Source organism: Magnolia sinica, chromosome 19 (genome assembly GCF_029962835.1).
Source record: "Magnolia sinica isolate HGM2019 chromosome 19, MsV1, whole genome shotgun sequence".
Lineage (NCBI taxonomy): Eukaryota > Viridiplantae > Streptophyta > Magnoliopsida > Magnoliales > Magnoliaceae > Magnolia > Magnolia sinica.
The window spans coordinates 45,516,273-45,539,456 of NC_080591.1; the positions used below are offsets into that span (position 1 = coordinate 45,516,273).

General features: G+C 40.4%; 1 protein-coding gene across 17 annotated transcripts in view; it reads right to left on the minus strand.

Moving 5' to 3' along the window:
• The window catches only part of LOC131235550 (uncharacterized), a 79,003-nt gene that overhangs the window by 35,923 nt on the left and 19,896 nt on the right, over window positions 1-23,184 (minus strand). For all 17 annotated transcript variants that reach the window (XR_009166205.1, XR_009166208.1, XR_009166209.1 and 14 more), the window contains 2 exons: window positions 12,052-12,129; window positions 10,449-10,546 (listed from right to left, as the gene is read on the minus strand). Coding sequence is in view for 10 of the 17 variants with exons in the window: in XM_058232747.1 (XP_058088730.1) it covers window positions 10,449-10,546; window positions 12,052-12,129 (176 nt within the window). In the remaining 7 variants the exon portion in view is untranslated. The remainder of the gene's footprint in view (window positions 1-10,448; window positions 10,547-12,051; window positions 12,130-23,184) is intronic.

Below are 23,184 nucleotides of genomic sequence, written 5' to 3' on the forward strand. Positions count from 1 at the left end.
TGCTCGTCAATTGGACTAATGATGGTTGGGCTAATTGCGCATCCACGGCATGCGGATTTTACTATGTGGCTAGCCAGTATGGGTCTTACCTGGGAGTATTTTAACATTTGACTAGTTTACTATAGGTCGTCCTTTTGCATGGATTTTACCAGGTGGTTGATCACTATGGGTCGTACCCTTTTGACTATTTATCGAGTGACCAGTTCATTATGGGTTGTCCTTTTGCGTGGATTTTACCAGGTGTTTGGTCAGTATGGAGTTTACCTCAGAGAATTTTACCACCTAGTTAGTTCGCTATGGGATGTCCTCTTGCCGGGTGGATGTGCATTTCAATAAGACTCAACTTGTGAATTACATGTCATTTTGCTACATTTCATTGGTACACAAGAATAACATGTATAAACTTCGGTGATTTGTATGAGTGTTTGGGGTTTTACTTTTTGCAACTATACCTAGCATCATGTACGAACCATATGTGAGAGAATCTTTGCTTCTGTTTAAAGACCTTACTTGGCTAACAGGTTGTGGGAATAATCTTGGGGGTATTTGTTCACTATGTTGGCCGCTGACGCCTTCCCATTTGACATATACAGATGATACAAGAGCAACGAGGGATAGCGATGCACATGAGGGCACTCGTGTAAAGCTTGGTGGGGAGCTAGGAGTTAAGGAGCCTTAACGATAGTCTGGTTAAGCAACGCGAGCCCAGCCTGTAGATTTTAGTCTTCCCTTTGTTGGTTGCATCTCCTGTCCATTTTGGATATTGTGGTTTGTAGTCCCTAGCAAATGGAATTTTGGACTAGTATATTTTTGGATGTTGCCCTGATATTATATGGTACAGTTATCTTTGCTCATCTTTGATACTCGTTGCATGATTGAAAGCTACTCTTATTATGCGTAAACGTAAATAAAATCATAAGGCACGTGGGAAATCCACCCACGTGTGAGGTATCCTTATTGTAATACTAAGGCTTTCACCGCGAGAGCATTATACTCAAGCCGTGAAAATCAGGGCATTACGAGAGTTGGTATCAAAGCATATGTCCATTATTTTGTTAACACCCTCGTATTCCGGATTTGAGTCTCCATACTCGGGTGTCGGGTTTTAGGCCATTACAGAGGTAGTATCAGAGCAAAGTTTGAGATAACTGGGCCTTGGGAATGGGACATATACAACAACCAAGAACTTAATGTTGGGATGAAAATTTTGAGAGGTCCGAGAATATAGAAACACCAAATTTTAGGCCCCCTTGAAAGGTATTAGGGTAGCCTTCTAACTTAGAAGTTAAATTGTGATGTTATGGGAAGAAAGTTGCCCACTATAATGCACGTTAGATCAAACAAGAACCCTACTTGACGTTGACCTTTGAAGAAATTGTGAATCTGGAATTTAGATGTTTAAAGTCTTTTCTAGGTTAAAAACAACCAATTCCACAAGTCATGGCAATTAGAAATGGCTAAGGTTGGATTCGTGGAGTTTTCGATGAATTCTCACCTTGTAGGATGAAAGTCTAGACCCGTTTGATGTCTATGAATTACCCTAGATAGGTTGCAAGTCCTGAAATTTGGGTAACTTCTCCGGAAGTCATAATCTCACCCCTTAGCAATCCTATAAAATTTTAGGGCAATCTGAGTCGCAGAAAAACCGTAGAAATGCCGACAGTAGATGGAATACTAGAGAATCTGCAGAGTCAGGCCGGTTTCTCGACCCTATCAATGGTGAATCTAACAAAATATATGAGATTAAGCTTGAAGATTCTTCGGGTGATGCACCAGATAGTCAGCTAAATTGGGTTCAATTCTTGAGTTGCTTTAATCTACAGATACACTGGGGGCGAAAGACTCCCAGGATGTAACGCTTCTAATCACATCTATTTTTCGCGAAATTAGTTGCACTAAAGCCTAGGTTCAACCAGTGTTCGAAATATCGGTATCATGTTACGTATTGCATTCTTGGGATATGGATACCTATCAGTTATCGCATGGAATATATCAGTTGTATCGCATAATGTATGGCTATTGTTGGAAACATGGGGAAACATTGGAAAATTGGTTGAATATTTTAATGAAACTTCAGTGATTGTTAAAAAAGACATCAATACAATTATAAATCAAACATTTTAAAACAAAAATGTGCATAATAGGTTTTCTTTGTATGGGGTCCTAATATATGCGTTGTCTAACTGAATTGATACAAGTATATTCAAAGTCTATTCATATAATTTATCAATGTACGAAGACATGTGGAAACACAAGTAATACTTTCAAAAGCAAAAGAAGAATCACTAGATCAGGTTATATACATGTTTGATTTTATGTTTGGACACAAAGATTGCAACCAATTTGTAAGAAATTGGAAAGTTTTGATTTATTTTTTTTTCAATTTTCCGCAACTCGACCCATCTCCTCTAAATTTTGAAATCGAAGCTCCCAATCCATGATTTTTCATGCAAAACATGAAAAATTATGGATTTGTAACAATTTGACACGGATTTAACACGATTTACACAAACAAAAAAAAAAAAAAAAAAGGGATCGAAAATCGAAAATGCTCAATGGATCGAACATGTGGGATATATCGCACTATTTGTGCGTTTTGTATCGCACAGGTGGGATACAAGATATATCATGGGATATATCGCACTATTTGTGCGTTTTGTATCGCACAGGTGGGATACAAGATATATCATGGGATATATCGGATGATATCATCGATATTTAAAACACTGGGTTCAACCAAGGATTGACCTTTGGGGCCAATTCCTCGTAGGCACGAGGCGCCTATTTACTTTGAAGATAGGGATTGGCATAACACTCCCCAGGCGTCTAGTATGATCGGGAGCACAGACTTACAGAACCGTGTTTCAACGAAGTATACACGTTTTGATTCAAATTCTAAATCTTGGGTAATCACCAATGGACTCAATGCTTTAATCAAGCAAAAGACCGGGATTTACCAGGATTAAGGAATGGTACCAATGAACTCGCTGCCTCGGCCAGGTGGAGGTTCAACGTATCGAATTCAGGCCCACTACAATTGTCCTTCCATGTTAGCCCGAACACTAGAAATAAAGGTGTACACGAGTCGAACCCAGTTCAAACTCGGCTCAACTCGGTCCTCGAGCCTGACTGGCCAACTCATATCGGTTCGATCAGCAGCTCAGGCCAATTCCAGCCAAGTTCGCCTGTGCAGTATTTTCACAAACACTTGGACCGCACCTTCAAAATCTCACTATATGTAAAACAGCAGCAACGGTTTTACAAGTATTTCATCAAACACCTTGTAGGCAACATCAAAATCAAGAAAAGAGGGTACTTGTTTCATATACATACCTTCCTTGCCGGATTCGAGTTGGGTTCGATTCGAGTCAAGTCAAGCTCTGGCAAGCTCGAACTCGATTTGAAATTTTTTCGAGCTCAAAAATTCAGCTCGACTCGGCTCGAACTCAGTCTCGAACCGAGTCGAATTGAGCTTTTTCGAGTTGAGTCAAGCAAGCTAGCTAACTCGGTTCGTGTACAGCCCTAACTAGAAACGAGGGGGGGGGGGGGGGGGGAGATGCCTTATATCATTCCTTAGATAGGGAAAATCCTTGTTAAAACACCTTAGACACCCATTTGCACTTAGGAGAATAAAAAGTCACCTTGGGGCACTGTTGGTTCGACTGACAACACTTGTCGATCCAACCGACTGAGATCAAATGAACTAGCAGGGAAATTGTGTTCTGTCGGTCCAACAAATAGAACCATTGGCTCCTATCGGTCCAACTGATAGCGTGCAAGCTTCATTTAAAACCCTCAATTCGTTCCTATTTTTCATTTCCCCCGACTCCTTGCCCTAAGGTTGCATCGGTCTCACTTTTCCTCCCCTACATTGTCCTCAAATCCTCCAATTTTCCCCCAAGATCCTCTAATCTCCATTCGTATTGTGGTCTTTCTCCCCCCTTTACCTTTGTTTTCTCATTTTTCCCCTGCTCGATCGTACAAAATGCCTCGTACTCGCACCTCAGCCCAAGATGAACGTCGTACCAAGGATCGACATGACGTTGGCGCGTTAACCTCCACGTGCACCAAATCGATCCCTCATTGTGGTCATGACCGTCGCAAGAACCATCTCCATCAAAACCCTTGTATTCTAATTCCTCTATAGATTCATCGTTGGGAGAAAAGGTTGAGGCCCTAGGTGCCTCTCTAGTGAGATTCTTATCCCGTACAATTAGATGCAAGTATAGAGTCCAAGTCAACTGTCTCCAAGCGTTTTTAGTGACAGAGTTGCTTGCCTATATTGGTTGGGACTCCCCATTTTGTCATTTGATGGCCTTGTGTACTAGACATTAGTTCGTCTCTTTTTCTCTAGATGCTCTGGCCCCATACATGGACCCTCCTAGTTTCGATGTTGAATATGATGGGATAGTCACCCATGTGACTTTGGCCATCATTGGTCGTTTGATTCACATCCCACCATCCAAGTTTGTCCCTTCCGAGTCCAATTTGGCTCCTGAAGCCCAAAGATTGGAGTGGACTAGGTTTCTGTGCAATAGCCGACGGCCGGAATGTCGCCCGGTATTAGGGGAATCCCTTGCGGGTGTCAGAAATGATTGTCAATTCAGCATCTTACATTTCATCTTCGCCTCAAACATGTATCCCACGAGCGGGTAGTTGCACTAACCTGACCCCTTTTATGGTGGAGACCTTATACCGGGTGAGCCAACACCAACCCCTATGCCTTCCTTCCCTGATCGCACACCAAATTGTGTCGGTCCTGACTTCTGGCCACTCTTCAACGCTATTGTTCAGCCACCTCATCCGCATGCTGGCCTGGGAGTGTGGGTTTGCGAACCCTTCTGAGCGCCCCGTCCCCATAAAGCTTATCGCAATGGATAACATCTGGAAGATGGACCTGCATCCTCCACGGGCTCCCACTCAGCCCCAAGTGATTGTCCCACCATCTCCTCCAGCACGTCTTTGGAGAGCGGGTCTCCCGCTTCACCAAATGTTGATCCAGCTTCTCCACGTGTTATGTCGTCAGCAACCCAGCCTGCACCTGATGTTCAGGCTCTACTGCGATTGAGCACTAGGCAGAGATGGGCAAGCAGCTGACTCGCATGGAAGAGAGGTAGACGCGTATGGAGCAGATGCTACAGAGGATCCATCGCTACATCAAGGACTTGGCATCCAGCTTCCACCACAGGGGAGATGTTCCCTCCCCCAACAACTCAGGATAGACGGTATATTGTTGTTGATACGAGTCATTGATGATTTTTTATTTTAGTTGTACCTTTTGACTGTCCCGGACATGTGCCAATATGTATTAGTTGTTCACGTTCTTTATTGGACTCTTAAGTATATTGTGCCTTGAAATCGTGTTTGCATTTATCTCTTTATCAGTGTATGCTTGCCATTTATCTTGTTGCTTATTCCTACGCTTATGGGTATGTTTGTGGTGTTGTCCTGCTGTGGATGCATATGCTTCTAGGTGTACTTGTGCCTTATAGTGCTCATCGGCGTTTCCAAGTGTTCGGTCTTTGTCAATTGCTGACGGGGGGGGATCGATATCCAACCAAACGTGTTGAACTAGGAATTGTAGATCCTTTTTAGACGCAAAAATTGTTGGATTTAGGGAGAGTGTTAGAGTAGTTTGTTGCAAGGCTTGCCCATGTAATCATTTTGTATAAGTCGTAGATATAGACAAGGGGCTTATGTTTGATTAGTAGTGTCATTGGTGAGGGAGGTAAGGTAGATCGTAAATAAGTCGGGTTTGCGTAAGTTGAATACAAACGTCCACTTGCACACAAACCTACCAAGATGAGCACAAAGAGAGCTTAGGCATTAGGAGTTAGAATGTCTCTGTTTAGTTTTACGACAAAAACATTAGAAAATTTCGAAGAGGAAATTATTTTAAGGGGGAATAGGTTGTAACACCTCGGCCCTCCAATACCCTGGTATTGGATGTCCTAGAGTGTTGCCAGAAATTCCTCAATTAAAATCTGCAATCACATGCGTATAAACTCGGAAACATCAGAACTTGCAATCGCAACCTCTTTTCTGGGAACTCGAACTTAATTAGACTTTGCACACAAATAGAGTAAACTGTACAATAGCAATTGTGGGACCTGGAATAATTGGATCCCTTGTCTATCCGAACCCTAATGTTTGGTCAGATGAAATCCTCGTTAAAATGCAATAAATTGAATGTTCTATTCAAGCAATTAACCAATAGAACACAAAGATTAGACCCTAGGACCCTAAAACAGTGAAACATTCAATTTATAAGATGAGATGATGCTCTGTCAGCTCAACTTACAGACCTATCGATCCAACCGACTATGTAAACCTGAAAACCAAAGAAAGTTGTGCTCTGTCGGTTCCTGTCGGTTCGACCGACAAACACTCGTTAGTGTGCACTCACGATCCATCAAACTACATGTTTGAAGGATATAAAGCCTTTTTCAAATTTATTTTTTTCCCTTCATTTCTATCCTCAAACTTCAGTTGAGAGAGAGGGTGGGGAAGAGAAAAGGAGTGAAAAGGAGAAAGTGAGTGGAGTAGCAGGATATTGCCACCACGAATCGTCGGGGAGTCTGGCATCGGCGCGCCTAGCCCAAATTGTGTTACAGGAGATAATAGGTGAAGTTAGAATCATAGTGGGCTGTTGGTTCGAGCCCACCAGGCGCTTGCAACCCTGCCAAGTTGTTTCGACTGCCCTTCGTCAAATTCGGGTCGGATGAGTGACTTTGGATCTTCTTCGCACAACACACGCATATTGCTTGGCCTCTAATCAGCTCATGCATGCCATTCCGTATGCTCCTGGCAACCCAATGTCGGACCGAGTTATTGGGCGAGCTATCCTTCCCGTCCTTTTGTATTTCGAGAAATTCTAACTCGTTGCGTTGGTTCATGTTAGGGTTTCAAGTTTCTAATTGCCAATAGAATCAGCCCAGCTGCATGCGAGTTTAGCCAAGTCTAGTCGACAGGTCGTAGTCGTTCGAGGTGACACCATCCCTAATTTTTATTATTTGAAATTCAATTAGAGATTAACCTAGCTTAAATTGAGTCCATTTAGAATTGATTCTAGGTAATTGGAAATTCTCCCCAACCCTTGCACATCGGGTGGAATCGAGGAAACCCAATTCCAGGTGAAGATATACCCATCAAGCTTTTCCCAACATTTTAGTTCCCCATTCATTTCCATATATGCGTCATATTGTTTCCTGAAATTGTTTGCAGCTCTTGAAACTTATGGTCACATGTGAAATTCACATATAATTCGCTCGATTATGAACTAAAATTGTTATCTTATAAGTTCATTTACTAGATTGTTAATATGCCTAGAATCGTAGAAATTGTGGAGGATTGTGAATTATTTGTGGTTCGATTGCCATTCTTATGAATTGTGTGTATGTAGTTCGTATTGCCACTTTTATGAATTGATGAAAGCACACATTGGACTCATGGCCTCGCCATATGGGGAGCTATTTGAACCTGTTTGATGAATTCCATCTTCTGATATATTTGTGCCCAACAGGACTTTTTAAGATGAACCATTTTTTGTGTCCTTTAACGGACTTTATTGCCTAAGCGGCTTTTCCAGGTTGAACCCTTTGTGCACCCCTAATTGGACTTTCGATGGAAAGGATCGGTTGGTTTATTATGTAGCTATCAATTTTGAAAGGGCCACTTGTCGAACGGATTTATCATAAATGGATTACTTGTAAATTGGACTAATGATGGATGGGCTAATTGCGCATCCACAGCACGCGGATTTTATTGGGTGGCTAGCCAGTATGGACCGTACCTGGGATTATTTTAACAGTTGACTAGTTTACTATGGGTCGTCCTTTTACGTGGATTTTACAGGGTGGTTGGTCACTATGGGTCATACATTTTGAGTATTTACCGAGTGACCAGTTCATTATGGGTTGTCCTTTTGTGTGGATTTTACTGGGTGTCTAGTCAGTATGGTTTGTGCCTCAAGTGTATTTTATTGGCTGATTAGTTCACTATGGGATGTCCTCTTGCTGGGTAGATGTGCATTTCATGTATTCATGCATTTCAATAAGACTCAACTTGTGAATTACATGTCTTGTTGCTACATTTCATTGGTACGCGAGAATAACATGTATAACCTTTAGTGATTTGTATGTGTTTGGGGTTTACTTTTTGCGACTATACCTGACATCATGTACGAACTATATGTGAGAGAATCTTTGCTTCTGTTTAAAGACCTTACTTGGCTAATATGTCGTGGGCATAATCTTGAGGGTATTTCTTCATTACATTGGCACTGACGACTTCCCATTTGACATATACAGATGATTCAAGAGCAGCGTAAGATGGTGATGCGCATGAGGGCACTCGCATAGAGCCTGGTGGGGAACTGGGAGTTGAGAGGCCTTACGATAGTGTGGTTGAGCTACGCGAGCACAGCCCGTAGATTTTAGTATTCCCTTTGTTCGTTGTCTCCTGTCCATTTTAGATATTGTGGATTGTATATGATGGGGACATCATGCGCACACGCACGCCCCCCTACGCACATATGCAAGGAGGGCTCCACCATCGATCCGGATCAATGACGACATCTAGCGAGGGCCTCTTAATTAGAGGACTGCGTTTTGGTTCATTGGAGTGAACCCAATAGTTATGTGAATCCCACCATGGGTTCTCATGATCGTGGCCCACTATTCTAATTAATCTAGTACTTTGGGTTTTGCTTATTATTGCTGTTAGGAATATCATGGACGGTTTAGATTGCTTTGATTAGTTATTATTTTGATTACTTCATCTCCAAGTAATAGGTTGCGTACATGGCACAAGTTTTGAGGTATAAGGTTTTATTATAATAGGCCCCCCTTGTAGTCTTTTTTCTCATTGAAGATTAATAAAATTCCTGCATTTTTTCTGCTTCTCTGAGTTTCTAAGTTGTGGAAATCCAATTGGGTGTGAAACCCTCCCTTCCTCAAAGGGCTGACTACCGCGGTGCGAAGCCACACTCATCCTGATTCGCTCCCATCTTCTACCTTCCATATTTCTCCTCCTACGGCCATCCTCCCTGCAAATCCATCAATATTTTGCCGACGTTTCTTTTCTACAGCGGATTTCTAAAATCCGGCCCTGTAGGAGGGTTGAAACTTCGGTGGAGCACCGCGCACAAACCGATCGTCGGATCGTCACGAAACTTGGGGGTTTTCTGGTCCACCCTTGGCCGACCAGGACCAAGTTGGCCGTTTTCTGATTTTTAGGCCCCACACACGTGCGGGACACCTCCAGCGCACGTGCGTTTGGGCCTTCATCGTTGTCCACACGTGTGGTGCTTCTCTGGTTCGTCTCTCTCCTCTCTTTCACCCCTCTTTCACCCCAAATCCCTAACCCTAAACCTAAATTACTCGAATCCCCAATTTTATGCCCTTTCTTCAACCGTAGGGTTTCCCGAATTGAAATCTGTGGATCCCTTGGATTGGGGAATTATTTATGTGCTTGTGTGGATGAATTTATCCTCCTATGATTATTGTTTGGTCTATAATTTTGATTGATCCAACCCTAGCTTGTGTAGACCTAGGCCTGCATAGATTCCCCTTGATTGAGTGCTTGAACTTCTGTGTGGGATATGGAATGTTGTGTAATTGTTTCTGAACTAGTGTGATCTAAAGCCTGCAAATCTTGCACATCATATTTGAATTTCATGTCATGCATCAGTATAGTCCCTAGCAAAGGGGATTTTGGACTTGTATATTTTTTGAGATTGCCCTGATATTATATGGTATGGTTATCTTTGCTCATCTTTGATACCCGTTGCGTGAATGAAAGCTACTCTGATTATGTGTATAAATGTAAATCTAACTACTTGGCACGTCGGAAATGCACCCACATGTGAGGTATCCCTATTGTAATACTCAGGCTTTCGCCTCAAAAGTATTATACTCAAGCTGCAAAAACCTAGGCGTTATAAGAATTGGTATCAAAGCATCCACCCATTATTTAGTTGACACCCTCAAATTCAGGATCTAACTCTCCATACTCAGGTGTCGGGTTTTGGGGCGTTACAAATGATAAAGTAGAAAACCACAGGAAAGCAGAATATATGCCCATATCTTGAGGCAACATTCACTCGCATATCCAGATGATTACTTCTTATATCCAGGTTCGGAAGAGAAATTTTAATCATTACTCATGACATTAAACAAAGGATAACAGCTAAATAATTCTTAGATGCAGAATGGAACATATGACTACTGAATTTTAACATACTATCAGTAAAATTCAGTGCATAACATGTGCAGAAGGAGCATACATGACTTGTACTGAGCATAAGTCTTGTGAATAGGGTTTGGCATTCATGTGCTTTTGTTTAGAGTGAACTTGGAAAAAGCCCAAAAGACCTGAAAGGCATTCACATAATACGCGCATGAATTCCAACAATCTGTCATATATTCAAATGCCAAAAGATTTGGTACCATGGACCAGTGACTCGGACTGAAACAGATCCCTGCCCAACTACCCTCTCCTACGCCACAATCCCGAGGCAATACTGAATATGTAGGTAGGTCAATATCTGAAAAAATCAGTGTTATAAATTAGTAACATAAGCCATTGCTAACCACCACAAATCTGAATGCAACAGTCTGCAGCATAAAACTGTTGCACTGAAATCCATTACCGACAACATGGTAGTCTGTCAGGCATTGCATGGATCTATTGCACTAGAGAGTTGTGTACCCTTCTGACTCACCATGCCATGATCCAGATTGTTCATTGAAAATGTGAAATTGCAGATCGGCCGCGTTGCAAGCATGGTCGCAATCTACCTTTTCACACCATTTTATGGATGGTGACATATTAAAGAGTGAGTATTTATCCATGTCCTACATCTCCGCTTGAACCTTCTACTTGAGCAGTCATCATTATATGGTGATGAGAAGGGCAAGATCATAGGTGAGCTTCTATAGGTAACTCTCAGCATTTCTCTTGCATATTAGCTAATCAACACCTCTTTTAATGGGTGGGGAAAAAAAAAAACTTTTTTTTAAAAACCTCTACAAAATAGACTCATCACCATAGTTTTCCTTATCAGTATCAGCCATATTGCATCCGTATCAGCTTGATACAATATGTGATATGGGACCAAATCAGCTGACCCTAAGAAAATCGGGTCATAGCCAATATGGATCGGATACCAACGATATGGATCGATACCAGCCGATACGTTCATAAAGGCCCAATTTTGATTTTTTTTTTTTTTTTTCCTTCAAAATTTCACTCATTTTTCCTTCTTCTTTTTTCCATGTAAACCATCATGGTGGAAGCTTAGAAAGTCATTTTAGGCCAGATCTAGACCTATTTTGGGATCAAAACAAAATGATTTGAGTGGGATTCAACAAATCGAAGCGGAATGGACCATTAAGGGGGAAAAAAAAAAAGGGTAAACTTCAGATTCTATTTGATGTTCCCATCTTCTTTTTGTTATATTTCAATGTAATGGCTCCTAATTCACCAAATCACACTTAATTTGTGTTCAATTAGGGCCCATTTGGTTGACTTTCAACAAGTCAAACCAACAAACTCATACACCATTTTATGCATGTCTAATTTTTTTTTATAAGATAGATTCTTAAATATCTCATTTTTCCTTTTTCCCTTATTTTTTCAGCTTTAAAAAAAAATGACCAATATGGGAAGATACCGATGCACCACACCCGTATCGTGTCTTGTTTGGCTGGGCCAATACACCCCACCCCCCTAATATTCAGAACCATGCTCACCAAAGTATTTTGCAACGACTTTATTTGTGAGGAGATAGTTAAATAAAATAGCTAAGCCCAATTAATTGGGATAAGACTTAGATGGCGATGATCGTTAAATAGAATAATCAACATTCTCAAGGCATACAATAAAATTAGGATGGCGTGTGCCTGAAATGCACATGAAAAAATTGCACCAGAAGCATCCAATGATAATGTGACTGCACTTAAACACCAAGACAGAGCTCGTGTGGACACAATAACTTATCACCTAGGGCCTTCCAAACTTCAATATAGAAAGGGAAGAAGGAAAGACTACCTTGACCACTTCCATCTATTCGAGATACAATAAGGTGACCAAAAGAATCCACTGTCCCCAAGATTACACCAGAATCACCTGGTAATATTGCATCAAATAAAAGAATCAGTTATAGGGATTTATCAATGCCAGTGGCAGTGACCACAAAAAGCACAAAAATAAAAACTACATTTTGCTTGAACAATTTGTAAAAGGGATTATATGCATATGGGCATGCAAAGTACCCAAAATCGTGTTGTCAACTCCCAGGAAAAAAAAAAATAAATAAATAATAATAATAATAACAACAGAAAGGGCCAAATAGACCACGGGAATTTCAACCATGATGACTGTGATGTCATTGTGCAGTTAGGTAGTACCTGATAGTTGGCCAGCAAGTACTGTTTTGGGTCGATGAATAACCATGAGTTAACACATGGAGCAAGGTTGGTCATGGATAGGTTTGATCTTCAGTGTGAGTTTAAGAAAATTTAATTGATTAGGAAAGTAAAGGGACTCTAGTTAGAGACTTTGAGCTAGTTTTGAGTCCTCTCACTTTATTTTCTTTATTGTAAACACAGTACAAGAAGTTTGTAGAAACTTCTAGGAGTAGGATTGAATTAGGAAATAATTTGATTCACATTAGCATCAAGGATCAAGTGAAAAATATGATCAAAGTGGTTACATCTGAGTGGGATTTTCATAGATATAAGGGCACGATGTCACATTTATCCGTCTAGATCACTTGTTTTAGTTATTCAACTTGTTGCAAGATTGTTCCCTTTCATATAGCACTGCTGCTTTGAACCATGGATTTGTACTTTCAATTCAAGTTCTTGTAGGAACAACAAATATACCTGTAATGATTAGTGGTTCCAACTCCTAGGAACTGCTTTTCCTTCTGTTTTGTTTTCTTTTCTTTTTCTTTTTCTTTTTTCTCTTTTTGCCTTTTCCAAATGGGATCCATTGGTATTTATATCCTATATAAATATAGGAGTCATTGTTTGTCATGAAACAAGATAATCATTCATATAACCTTGATTTCAAGAAACTTAAGATCACTAATATGTTTATGAAAAATTTAAGAAAATCCATTTGTTTTGGAGAAATATTTTAAGAAAATCGAAGTTTTTATAAGTGTATCTTTCGATAACTAGAGTTTTGTTTTATAATATAATTTAATATACATATAGGACAAATCACCTACATTAGGACCAAATCAGTCCAACTCATGCAGAATCGGGACTAGTTACACCAATTTGAGTCAATTTCATATGAGTCAAGGCAGGTGCAAAGTGCAACTCGTCCACCACTATATAAATTGCAAATTTCGCTTCTTTTCTCCATTTTTTAAAATAAATTGTACGGTGACTATATGATGCAGGACAATTAACCACTTGCTCTAAAAGCTCAAACTATTAGAGTATGGCAAATTAATCCCTTTATCTCATAGCCCAGGTCCCACATCTCATAGGTTAGGACCTCGGCCGAACCCCCTTGGTGGGCCCCAATCACATGGGCTGCCCACCCTGGGTGTGTCCCCGCATCCCACGGGCTACCCCACTTGAGCCCGATGTAAAATGCCCCTGCATTAATCACCCCCGGTGAGAAGTCTCGAACACGAGACCTCCCCCCTGGGCCCCAAATCGCATGGGTCACCCACCCCGAGTGTGTCCTCGCATCCCACGGGCTACCCCACTCAAGCCCGGTGTGAAAATGCTCCTGCATTACTATGATGTATGATGGGCGTACAAGGCCCACCTAATTATCAATTATCAATTAAATGGTCCACTGGGAAAAAATGGTGAAAAGTGGCGAAAACAAAAATGATGGATGTTCAAGAGGGTGGATCAAATGCTTCCATCTTTGATAAGGAAAAGAAGGTTTTGACAGATTCGAACAATGTTGATGAAGAAAGGAATGTTGAAGATCAAAGGCCATGGATAGAAGTTTGAAGGAAGAAGTCGGTTTTCACGAAGAAAGCTCCAAACATGCTCCCTAAGTATTCGGCATTGTTTGTTGAAGGTTTCTCGGAAAGTTGGCTCCCGATCAACTTCAAGAAAGTATTTAGCAAAGTAGAGAAGGTCATGGAGGTGGTGATCCCTTAAGCTCTAGCTCCTTTGCTAACCGCAGTTTTGCATTTGTCTACGTGACCTTAGAGAGGGAAGTGGAGGGAGCAACTAATCTATTAAATGGTGAAAGTTTTGGTGGGAAGAAACTAGTTGTGCAAAAGGCATGTTTTGGTCGGGGAATAAAGAAGCAAAGAAGAAACAACCAGAAATTAACAAAGGTCGAAGATAAACAGTGGCATCATTTCGAGCAAAAACCAGGACTCTTATCAAAAGGGGAGTACGGGTACGAATGAATACGCTGAGGGTGGAACTTCACAGCTTAGAGATGTGATGGGGACATCAGAGGACCTACTCGGGTGTACCAGAGACAGCGACGGCCACCCACATCAGCGCAACTTTCTTTGTGGATGGGAAACGAGTTCCAAATGGGGCCCGCCAGGCCATTTTGAAGACCCCACATGCATTGGACGTGCATCAAGAAGACCCCACCTTAGGATGATGCATATGGGTTTCTTAAGAGATCATTTTAGTTATAGGATTTCTATTTCGTGTCGATCCGACCGTTGAATCTTGTCGATCAGGCCATCGGGCCACCAGATCTTTTAGATCATGGCCCCTTGGACTTTGATCTTACTTTCTTTATGTTATTTGTTATTTTTATGAGTTATTTAATGGTTGAGATTGATAATATATGTTTTAGTTTTCTTATTTTGGATGATGGGCCACTTAAGTGAGTGGCATAGTTGTAATTATGCTGGATTTTAATTCCGAATTTTTAATTATAAAAGCACAGGGTGGGTGGAGTTCCAACCCAATTGGAGATTTGAGAAGAAAAAAAGAAGAGAGAAGCTCCTCATTGTTTTCTAGGGTTAAAAATAAAAAATAAATAAATAAATAAAATTATTTTAAAAAAAAACTCTCCCTTCGAATCAAATTGTGGAAGGGTAGAAGCTTGTTTGGTGGTGGATTCCCCAAGGTATTCTTCATCTTAGATCCTTCCTCTTTCTTCTTCGAAAGGTATTGTTCTTCTTCTCGTCTTCGTCTTTTCCCTTCCATTACAACCTTCTAAACCTACATCTTCAATTTCTTAATTTCCTCAATTAAAAAAAAAAAAAAAAAAAAACACCCTAATTCCAAAATCACCAATTCCCATGAACCCAAATTTTCCTAATTTTAGATTTTTCCTCTTTCCTAACCCTAATTATAAAACCTACAAATTTGTCCATTGAGTGTAGAACATGCATATGCTAAATTGAAAGTTTTATCCTTCCATCGGTCCTAGTTTTAATTGATTTATGTGATTTCTTAGCATGCGGGCATGTGATTTAGGCTAAATCAGAATTTATTTCCTATTTTTACTCTTAATTACTTGGTAGACTAGCATCTTTTGTTAATTGAATTACTTTATGGACTCTTTTATAATCTCCACGTTGCATGCTAGCATTAAATCATGTGTCCTGCATCAAGATGCAAATCAGCAAATGAAAGATATGAGTTCTTTTCATGATGTTGTTAAGCAAGGAAAAAGACGGTGCCAGAAATCAATCGTTATGAGCAAAAGAAAGAGGTGTGGGTTTGGAAAGAACATTCAGATAATGGTCCGAAAGTTAGAATCAATACAAATTATTTGAAAACACCTGGAATGAATTAAAGAACGGCTTTGTATTATCTGTAAAACCAGGAATTTCAGAGGATGAAGCGGAGAAATGGTTGGCCATGGGCCGATGACTGTAGTATAGATGAAGAAGAGTGGGTAATCAAATCTTTAAATGAACATGACGTTTAGGTATATCCAATTTCTCATATCAATACGGATCAATTCTTCCTTGTAGTTAACCTCCACAGAGACAAGTTGGTCCGGGGTATCCAAAGGTGGGAAGAGTGATCGATATTTCAGTATGAAGAAATATGGTATCAGATATGGAATCTTCCTTTGGAATTCTGAATTAATGAAGTTTTTCCAGAGATCGAGGGATCAAGTGATCTAGTAGTGATGATAGACCCCATATCAAAAGGCAGTGAAAACATTCGTTTTGCTAGAGTTCTGATCAGGAAGAAGAAATTGCAGCCGTCACCAGAAGAAATTTCAATCAGGGTGGGAGAGCTTAAATTTGTAGTGAAAATGGTGAGAGAGGAGAAGATTACAGATCCAGAAGCAAAAGCCTTGGCTTGCAAGAGCTCAGTGATGGCGGATGACAAGTTTGGAGAAGATAGAACATTTTGGTGTTCCCGTGATCCACCATACCCAGGGGAAGACGCATGCAAAAGATTTAATAAGCAGCAGTCATCTCTCGCCACGCTTCCGAATGGGAGTGTGACATGTAGACAAGAGGTCAGTCTAATTATAGACAGACAGCAATCTTCAGTTGTCGTGGAGCTAGAAGGGAGAGGCGAAGCAGTAAACAACCTTCTCATGATGCGTGTTCCCTGTGACACAAAAACTAAAAAAGGAAGAGGAGACTCCATCAACACATATTCCTGTGACGTTAGCATTTTCAAGTCAGGTCTGGGTATTGCCTCAACATTTCAGTTCGACGCCTCTTCTCTTGCATGCGCAATGAAAGAGTAGCATGTGAATCTTCTCTTCATCGCTGCGCACATGCATTTTTTTATTTGTGTTTGGGGGGGGAGGAGGGGGGGTGCACTCGACCCTTTTTTTATTTGCAACAGAGGGTGCAGTCATTCTGATAGTCATCAAAGCGCGAAAGTTCAAAATGGGAGGACATAGCAGAGGGGACCTGTTAGCGAGAATTGTTGTCGGAATCGAAGAAGATCAGATAGAGATGTTGCAACCATAGAAGGAAGTTGAGTTGTCTTATGAACTAGATGAAAGGGATTACGGGCTGTCGCAAACAAAGGTACAGGCCAGCATCAAGGTCTTAAGCTGCACTGAAACACAGATGGATGATGTGGGTGTTTCAATTGAAACACCATCAGCAACTGTCAGTCTGGATGCAGGATTTAGCAATCGCTCGAGATTAGTTTCCATGGGTATTCCGGCTATGGAATCAAATCAACCTCGGCATGAAGTATCACAATAAGCATACAGCAACGCACCGAATCTATGTTCTCGCTTAGCAGAGGTGGTAGAAGCAGTCCTGTTAGCAATCCAGAACCAAAAGGCATTAGAGGATCACAAAGTGGAGGTGCAACATCCTTTAAGAGGGTGTTTGTTTTTTCAATTACATATGTAAATAGGGGTAGATGGTTAATAATTGCTTTTGAAGGGTGTTTGTTTAAAGTGAAAACTACCTCAGTAATTACAACTTGAAAACAGTGCCAGAAAGTATGAAATGGAACGAGGCTTCAATACCATCAAAATCCGTGGGTTCCACAGTGACGTATTTGATCTATGCTATCCATCCATTTTACCATCTCATTATAGGGCATAAGCCCAAAACCAAGGTAGATTGGAAGCTCAAGTGGACCAGACCACTAGAAACAAGGGGTTAATGACATCTGCCATTCAAAATTGAAACCTTCATAGGACCCACAGGAATGTGTATATATCATCCAACCCATTCATAAGGTCAAACTAACATGTTTGGAGGGTATAGACAAATATCAACTTGATCCAAAACTTTTGTGGCCCCCAAGAAGTTCTCAACATTAGGCATTCAATTCCCACCATTTCCTCTGGTGTGGTCCACTTGAACTTCAGATTTGCCTCATTTTTGGGCTCATGCCCTAAAATGAGCTTGCAGAACAAATGGACGGTGTGGATAAGATAAAAACATCACGGTGGGCCCCACAATTTTTATATGTGAGACTAGTATGAATTCAATTCTCTTGAATGGGAAGCTTTTCAAACAAGCTCATTGTCAACATGCGGGCCCCAAGTGGGCCATCTCTCATAATGTTGAACCATTGGATAAGATGGATCTAATATCATCCTCATATGATAATCACAACCGTTGAAATAAGTTTCCCTAAAAAGGACGTACGATGGGTTCTTTTCAACATCAAGATGGATGTTGTAATTACATAGGTAAATAATCATTATCCATTTACTGGTAAATACATATGTAAATGAAAAAAGAAAACACCCCCTAAGGTCCAATTCAAGCATTCCTTTTGTTTCGTCCCATAATCACATTCGTAGAGTGTCAATGGCACAGGGGATGAAGTGGATAAAAGATGTAACTTTTCAGATCGCCCGTTTGTGGGGGTATCTTTCGGAGATAGGCTGGAAGACTGTGGAATTGTTTGAGTTTGTGGAGAAGAAAGGGAGGCAGATTAACCATCAACTTCTGCATGGTCAAAGATTAGAAGATGCAAGTGACCACAGGCAGTCAAAGAGGTTGGGGGCATTAATAAATTCAATGACTGGTCCTCTCCTAGACTTGCAGCATGGGCAAATAAGGAAAGGACAAGTTCTTAATGAAGATAATTTGCTGGGGATGTCAGATGTTTGGGTTGTCTGCAGACAAGAGGACAAATAAGGGATTTGTATAAAAAATACAAAGTGTTAATGGTAGTTTTTTTCAGGAGACTAAGCTGTAGGTAGTAGATCGGTGGTTAGTAAATTCTTTTTGGGGTGCGAGACCTAAAGAATGGGTACCTCTTAAGGCAGTAGGTTTAGCAGGAGGAATCAGTGTAATTTTGGACCTAAATATTTGGGTGAAAGTAGAAAGTTTGATCAGCAACTATCCGATTTCAGTGCTACTACGCGACTTATCTTCAGGTTACCGGTGGATCTTCATGTCTGTTTATGGTCTGTTGAGCCCAAGGAATAGGTCACTTCTATGGGATGAGTTGGATGTATAAGTGGAGCTTTCCATGGTGCATGGGAGATGACTTTAATGTAGTAAGGTTTTCATATGAAAAATCAAATGGGGGTCAGATAACTCGCAATATGAAAAACTTCTCAAAATGGATAGCCATGAATGAAATGGCAGATTTACTGATGGTAGGGATGAAGTTTATGCAGTCAAATCGTCAGATTAATGCTACTGAATCACAATTGGATATATTTCTTGTTTCTTTGGACTGGATAGAAAAATACCCTCTTGTTCATCAAAAGGGGTCTGCCAAAACCTGTGTCCAATCATTGATCGATAATTTTAGAAGTGGAAGAGGAGGATTGGGGTCCTCATCCTTTTAGATTTGAGTTTGCCTGGTTAAAGGTGGAAGGATTTGTGGAGAAATTTAAAGAATGGTGGTCATCTTTCAAGGGGGTGACTACGCGGGCTTTCAGTTATTCCAGAAATTTAAATTGTTAAAAGAGAAGATAATGGTGTGGAAAAAGGAGGTGTGGAAGCTTCATGAAAAGGAATCGGTGAAACTTCTTCAAAATATCCAGGCACTTAATATAAAAGAAGAGGTCAAAGAGTTATCGGAGGAAGAGAGAGCTTGGAAGGAAGTCTATAAAGCAAAATATAACACAGCCTAAGGGAGGAGTAAATCAAATGGAGGCAGCACTCTCAGGCAATTTGGTTGAAAGAGGGAGATAAGAATACAAAATTTCCCACACTATAGCAAGTGCTCGGGCTAATAAAATAACAAGTCATAGGGGAGGGGGAAAGAATTGAAGGCAAGGATAAGGTATGATCAGCAATGGTTAAGTTTTATAAAGAGCTGCTTAAAAGGGAAGAATGGTTGAGACCTCTTGACAATCTCTCCTTTGCATCCTTATCTTCAGCGTCGACGGAAACATTAGAAAGGCCAGTTTCGGAGCTAGGGAGAGATAAGGCACCTGGACTAGATAGTTACCCACTAGCATTCTTTCAAAAAAAATTGGGCATGGATAAACATGATTTGGACTTTATTCATGAGTTCATTGATTCGCGTCATTTGGCGATAGAATTCACGGCAACATTTACTACCTTAATCTTAAAAAAGACAGTGCAGAGTGTTCAAGGGATTTTAGGCCAATCAGCCTATTAGGGGCATCATATAAGATATTGGTGAAAATATTGGCTTCTATATTTAGTATGGTTCTTAGCGAGGTGATTTCAAAATCTCAAGATGCATTCATGAAAGACGGACAAATAGCGGACAGTGTCCTTATTGCTCATGAATGCATTGATTCTTGTAAAAGGAAAGGAAAGAAGAGCATCATCTGCAAGTTAGACATTGAAAAGGTTTATGATCATGTGGATTGGAATTTTCTCGACTACACATTGCAGCGACTAGGTTATGAGGAGAAATGGAGGGCTTAGATGCAAGTTTGTGATCGATTGGCAAAATATTCGGTTTTGGTTAATGGAACACCAAAAGAGTATTCTCCTCTTCTAGAGGATTGCGACAGGGCAATCCATTATCTCTTTATTTATTTGTGGTGGTGATGGAGGCATTTGGGAGAATGATAACAAGGGGTGTCGACAGGATTAATGGAAGGTTTTCATATGGATAACTCAACTTTCAAATTTCACATCTTCAGTATGCAAACGATACTTTGCACTTATGTGAGGTCGAGGGCTTTGCAACACGATTTGGATGTAGAGCAAGTTCTTTCCCATATTCATACCTGGGGCTCCCCTTATGCATAGGGAAGCCGGCCAAGCATCCATGGGATAAAATTATCAAAAGATTTGAATGAAAGTTGCCATCTTGGAGGAGGCAGGCATCTTTCCTTGGGAGGCAGGTTGACACTAATAAAGTCAACAATGTCAAATCTTCCTATTTTTTTCATGTCTACTTTCAAATGCCCAAAATCTATTGTAGCTAAGTTAGAAAAGATTAAGTGGGATTTTCTAAAGAAAATCACACATTCCACTGTAAAATGGTAAGAAGTATGTAACTGGTGTCTTAGGGGGGTGTGGGCTTGCGTAGTTTGGAAATGATGAATGGGGCATTGTTGGGAAATGGGTTTCGAGGTTTGGCATTGAGGAAGTTTGTGGAGAGATGCGTTGGGTAGAAAATATGGAGTTGAGGAGGGTACATGGACAAAAGCTTCTTCCTTGTATAAGGCCTCGTCATTAGGGAAGATGGTGAACTCATTGAAAAATAAGGATTGACAGTGTGTGGGATTCTCATTAGGCAATGGCAAGAAGATACGATTTTGGGAAGATGTGCGGGTTGGGGACCAAAAATTGAGTATTATATTTCCTCGGTTAGTAGGTATTGTTGCCATCGAGCCAAGTATTTCTGTTGAGAGGTGTTTTTCTATTCATGGTGAGGAAGTTGTGTGGGCACCTCCTTGTAGAAGAAATTTGAATGATGAAGAGGTGGAGGAGTTGATTAGATTGTTGGAATTACTTTCAAGTCAGCATCCATCTACCTCGAAGGAAGATGCTTTGGCGTGGCTCATTGAAAAATCTGGAAAGTTCTCTATAAAGTCCTACAAGAGACTAGACGGTGGACATCTCGACCAAGTAGAGTGCCATGCAGCCTACGTTTGGCTTTTATTGCTCCTTCCAAGGTGGCAGTGTTTGCTTGGTTGGTGGGTAGGAAAAAGGTTCTCACAATCGACAAATAACGAAGGCGCGGCATGAAAATCCCAAATTCATGTTTATTATGCTATAACAACGAGGAATTGGTCCATCAGCTCTTTATTCACTATCCTTTTGCATCAAAGATGCGGGACGGCTTTTTCAACATGCTTAGAGTTATATGGGTTAATCCAAGTTCAATACATTAGTTTTTCTTTGCTTGGCACGGAGGGGGCAAAGTTAAAGTCTGGAGATGGATTTAGCATTTGTGCTTGTTAGTAGGACTATGGAGCATTTGGTTGGAGAGAAATAATCGTTGTTTTAAAAATCGAAAGGGTCGATTTTTTGAAGTCTTCAATAGAGCAAAATTGAATGTAATAGAATGGGCGCAAGCATCTAATGTAATAGCCAGTGATCAAATTCCAACTAGCTAGATAGAGTTGTAAGGGTGCAGTGTTTTGTATTTTGTTTATTTTGTATTCTTTAGCCTTGGCCTTCACTCAATAAAACATGTTATTATCGTTTCCAAAAACAATCGTGGTCTACTGTATACAGCAGACGTTATTCTTGAGGACAATTGATGCTTCCGCCAATATCAAGGATCACTCCTACATATAGAACCTTCTAAAGGTAGTGATACAAGAGGTTAACCTAAGGAATCTCATGCAAATTGTGATAGACAATGGCAAGGTCTTTGTCAAGATGGAAAGAGGCCAATGAACATGTATTATAATTTGTATTGGACCCCATGTGCAGCTCATTGCATAGACCTCATGCTAGAAGTGATCGGGCGAAGGGACTCAAAGAGGACCACCATCAAGAGTGCGAAGAGAGTGACAAATTTCATACATAGTCACTCTTAGTTGTTAGGAGCGATGCGTAAGGAGTGGAAAGAGGATATAGTTCGGACGGGGGCAACATAGTTTGCCATGAACTTTATTGCATTAGAGAGATTGTTGTTGCACAAGGGCGGATTGAGAAACCTATTCAGGATTAAGGCACACAATGAATAGAAACAGAGACGCTTAAAGTGCACACAACAAGATATTCCATAATGGTAAGGGGTGGTCATAACAGCCACCGCGGTTACCATTATGATACGGGCTGTTAAAGCTTTTTTTTTTCTTTTTGGAAAAAAAAAAAAAAACTGTTTTGGCCCTGTAACAGTTGTTACAGCCGTTATGTAATCATTTTTTAATACCATGGCATAGTATGTTAAGGAAATAGTTGTGAGGAACTAATTATAGGATAAGGTTCATGATGTGCTTGTCATCATAGAGTTGATCTATAGGATCTTAAGGGCAGTAGACAATGAGACATGGCCATTGATGGGGTCAATGTTTAAGTTGATGTGTTATGAAAGAATTTATAACAGCTGCATCCCCTCATTCGTAGAAATGGTAAAAGACCATTGAGCACTTCACCAGGCTAGTAAGTATCTTAATAATGACATCTTTTATTTCTAGTAAATTACATAATGTTTGAATTTTTAAATATTACATTTTTTCTATTATTTTTATGTTGTTGATTAAATAATCTTTGGGTTTCAACAAATTTCCTGAACCTGAAATACCATCACAAGCATCAGCTACACGAGAATAATGATTTGAAGGTGGTCATCCACCAAGTTCATAGAAACTATTTCCCAAGTCGAAGAGGAAAATAGATTGGGAATGAGGTAATGATATATTTAGTATTTTACTTTCTTA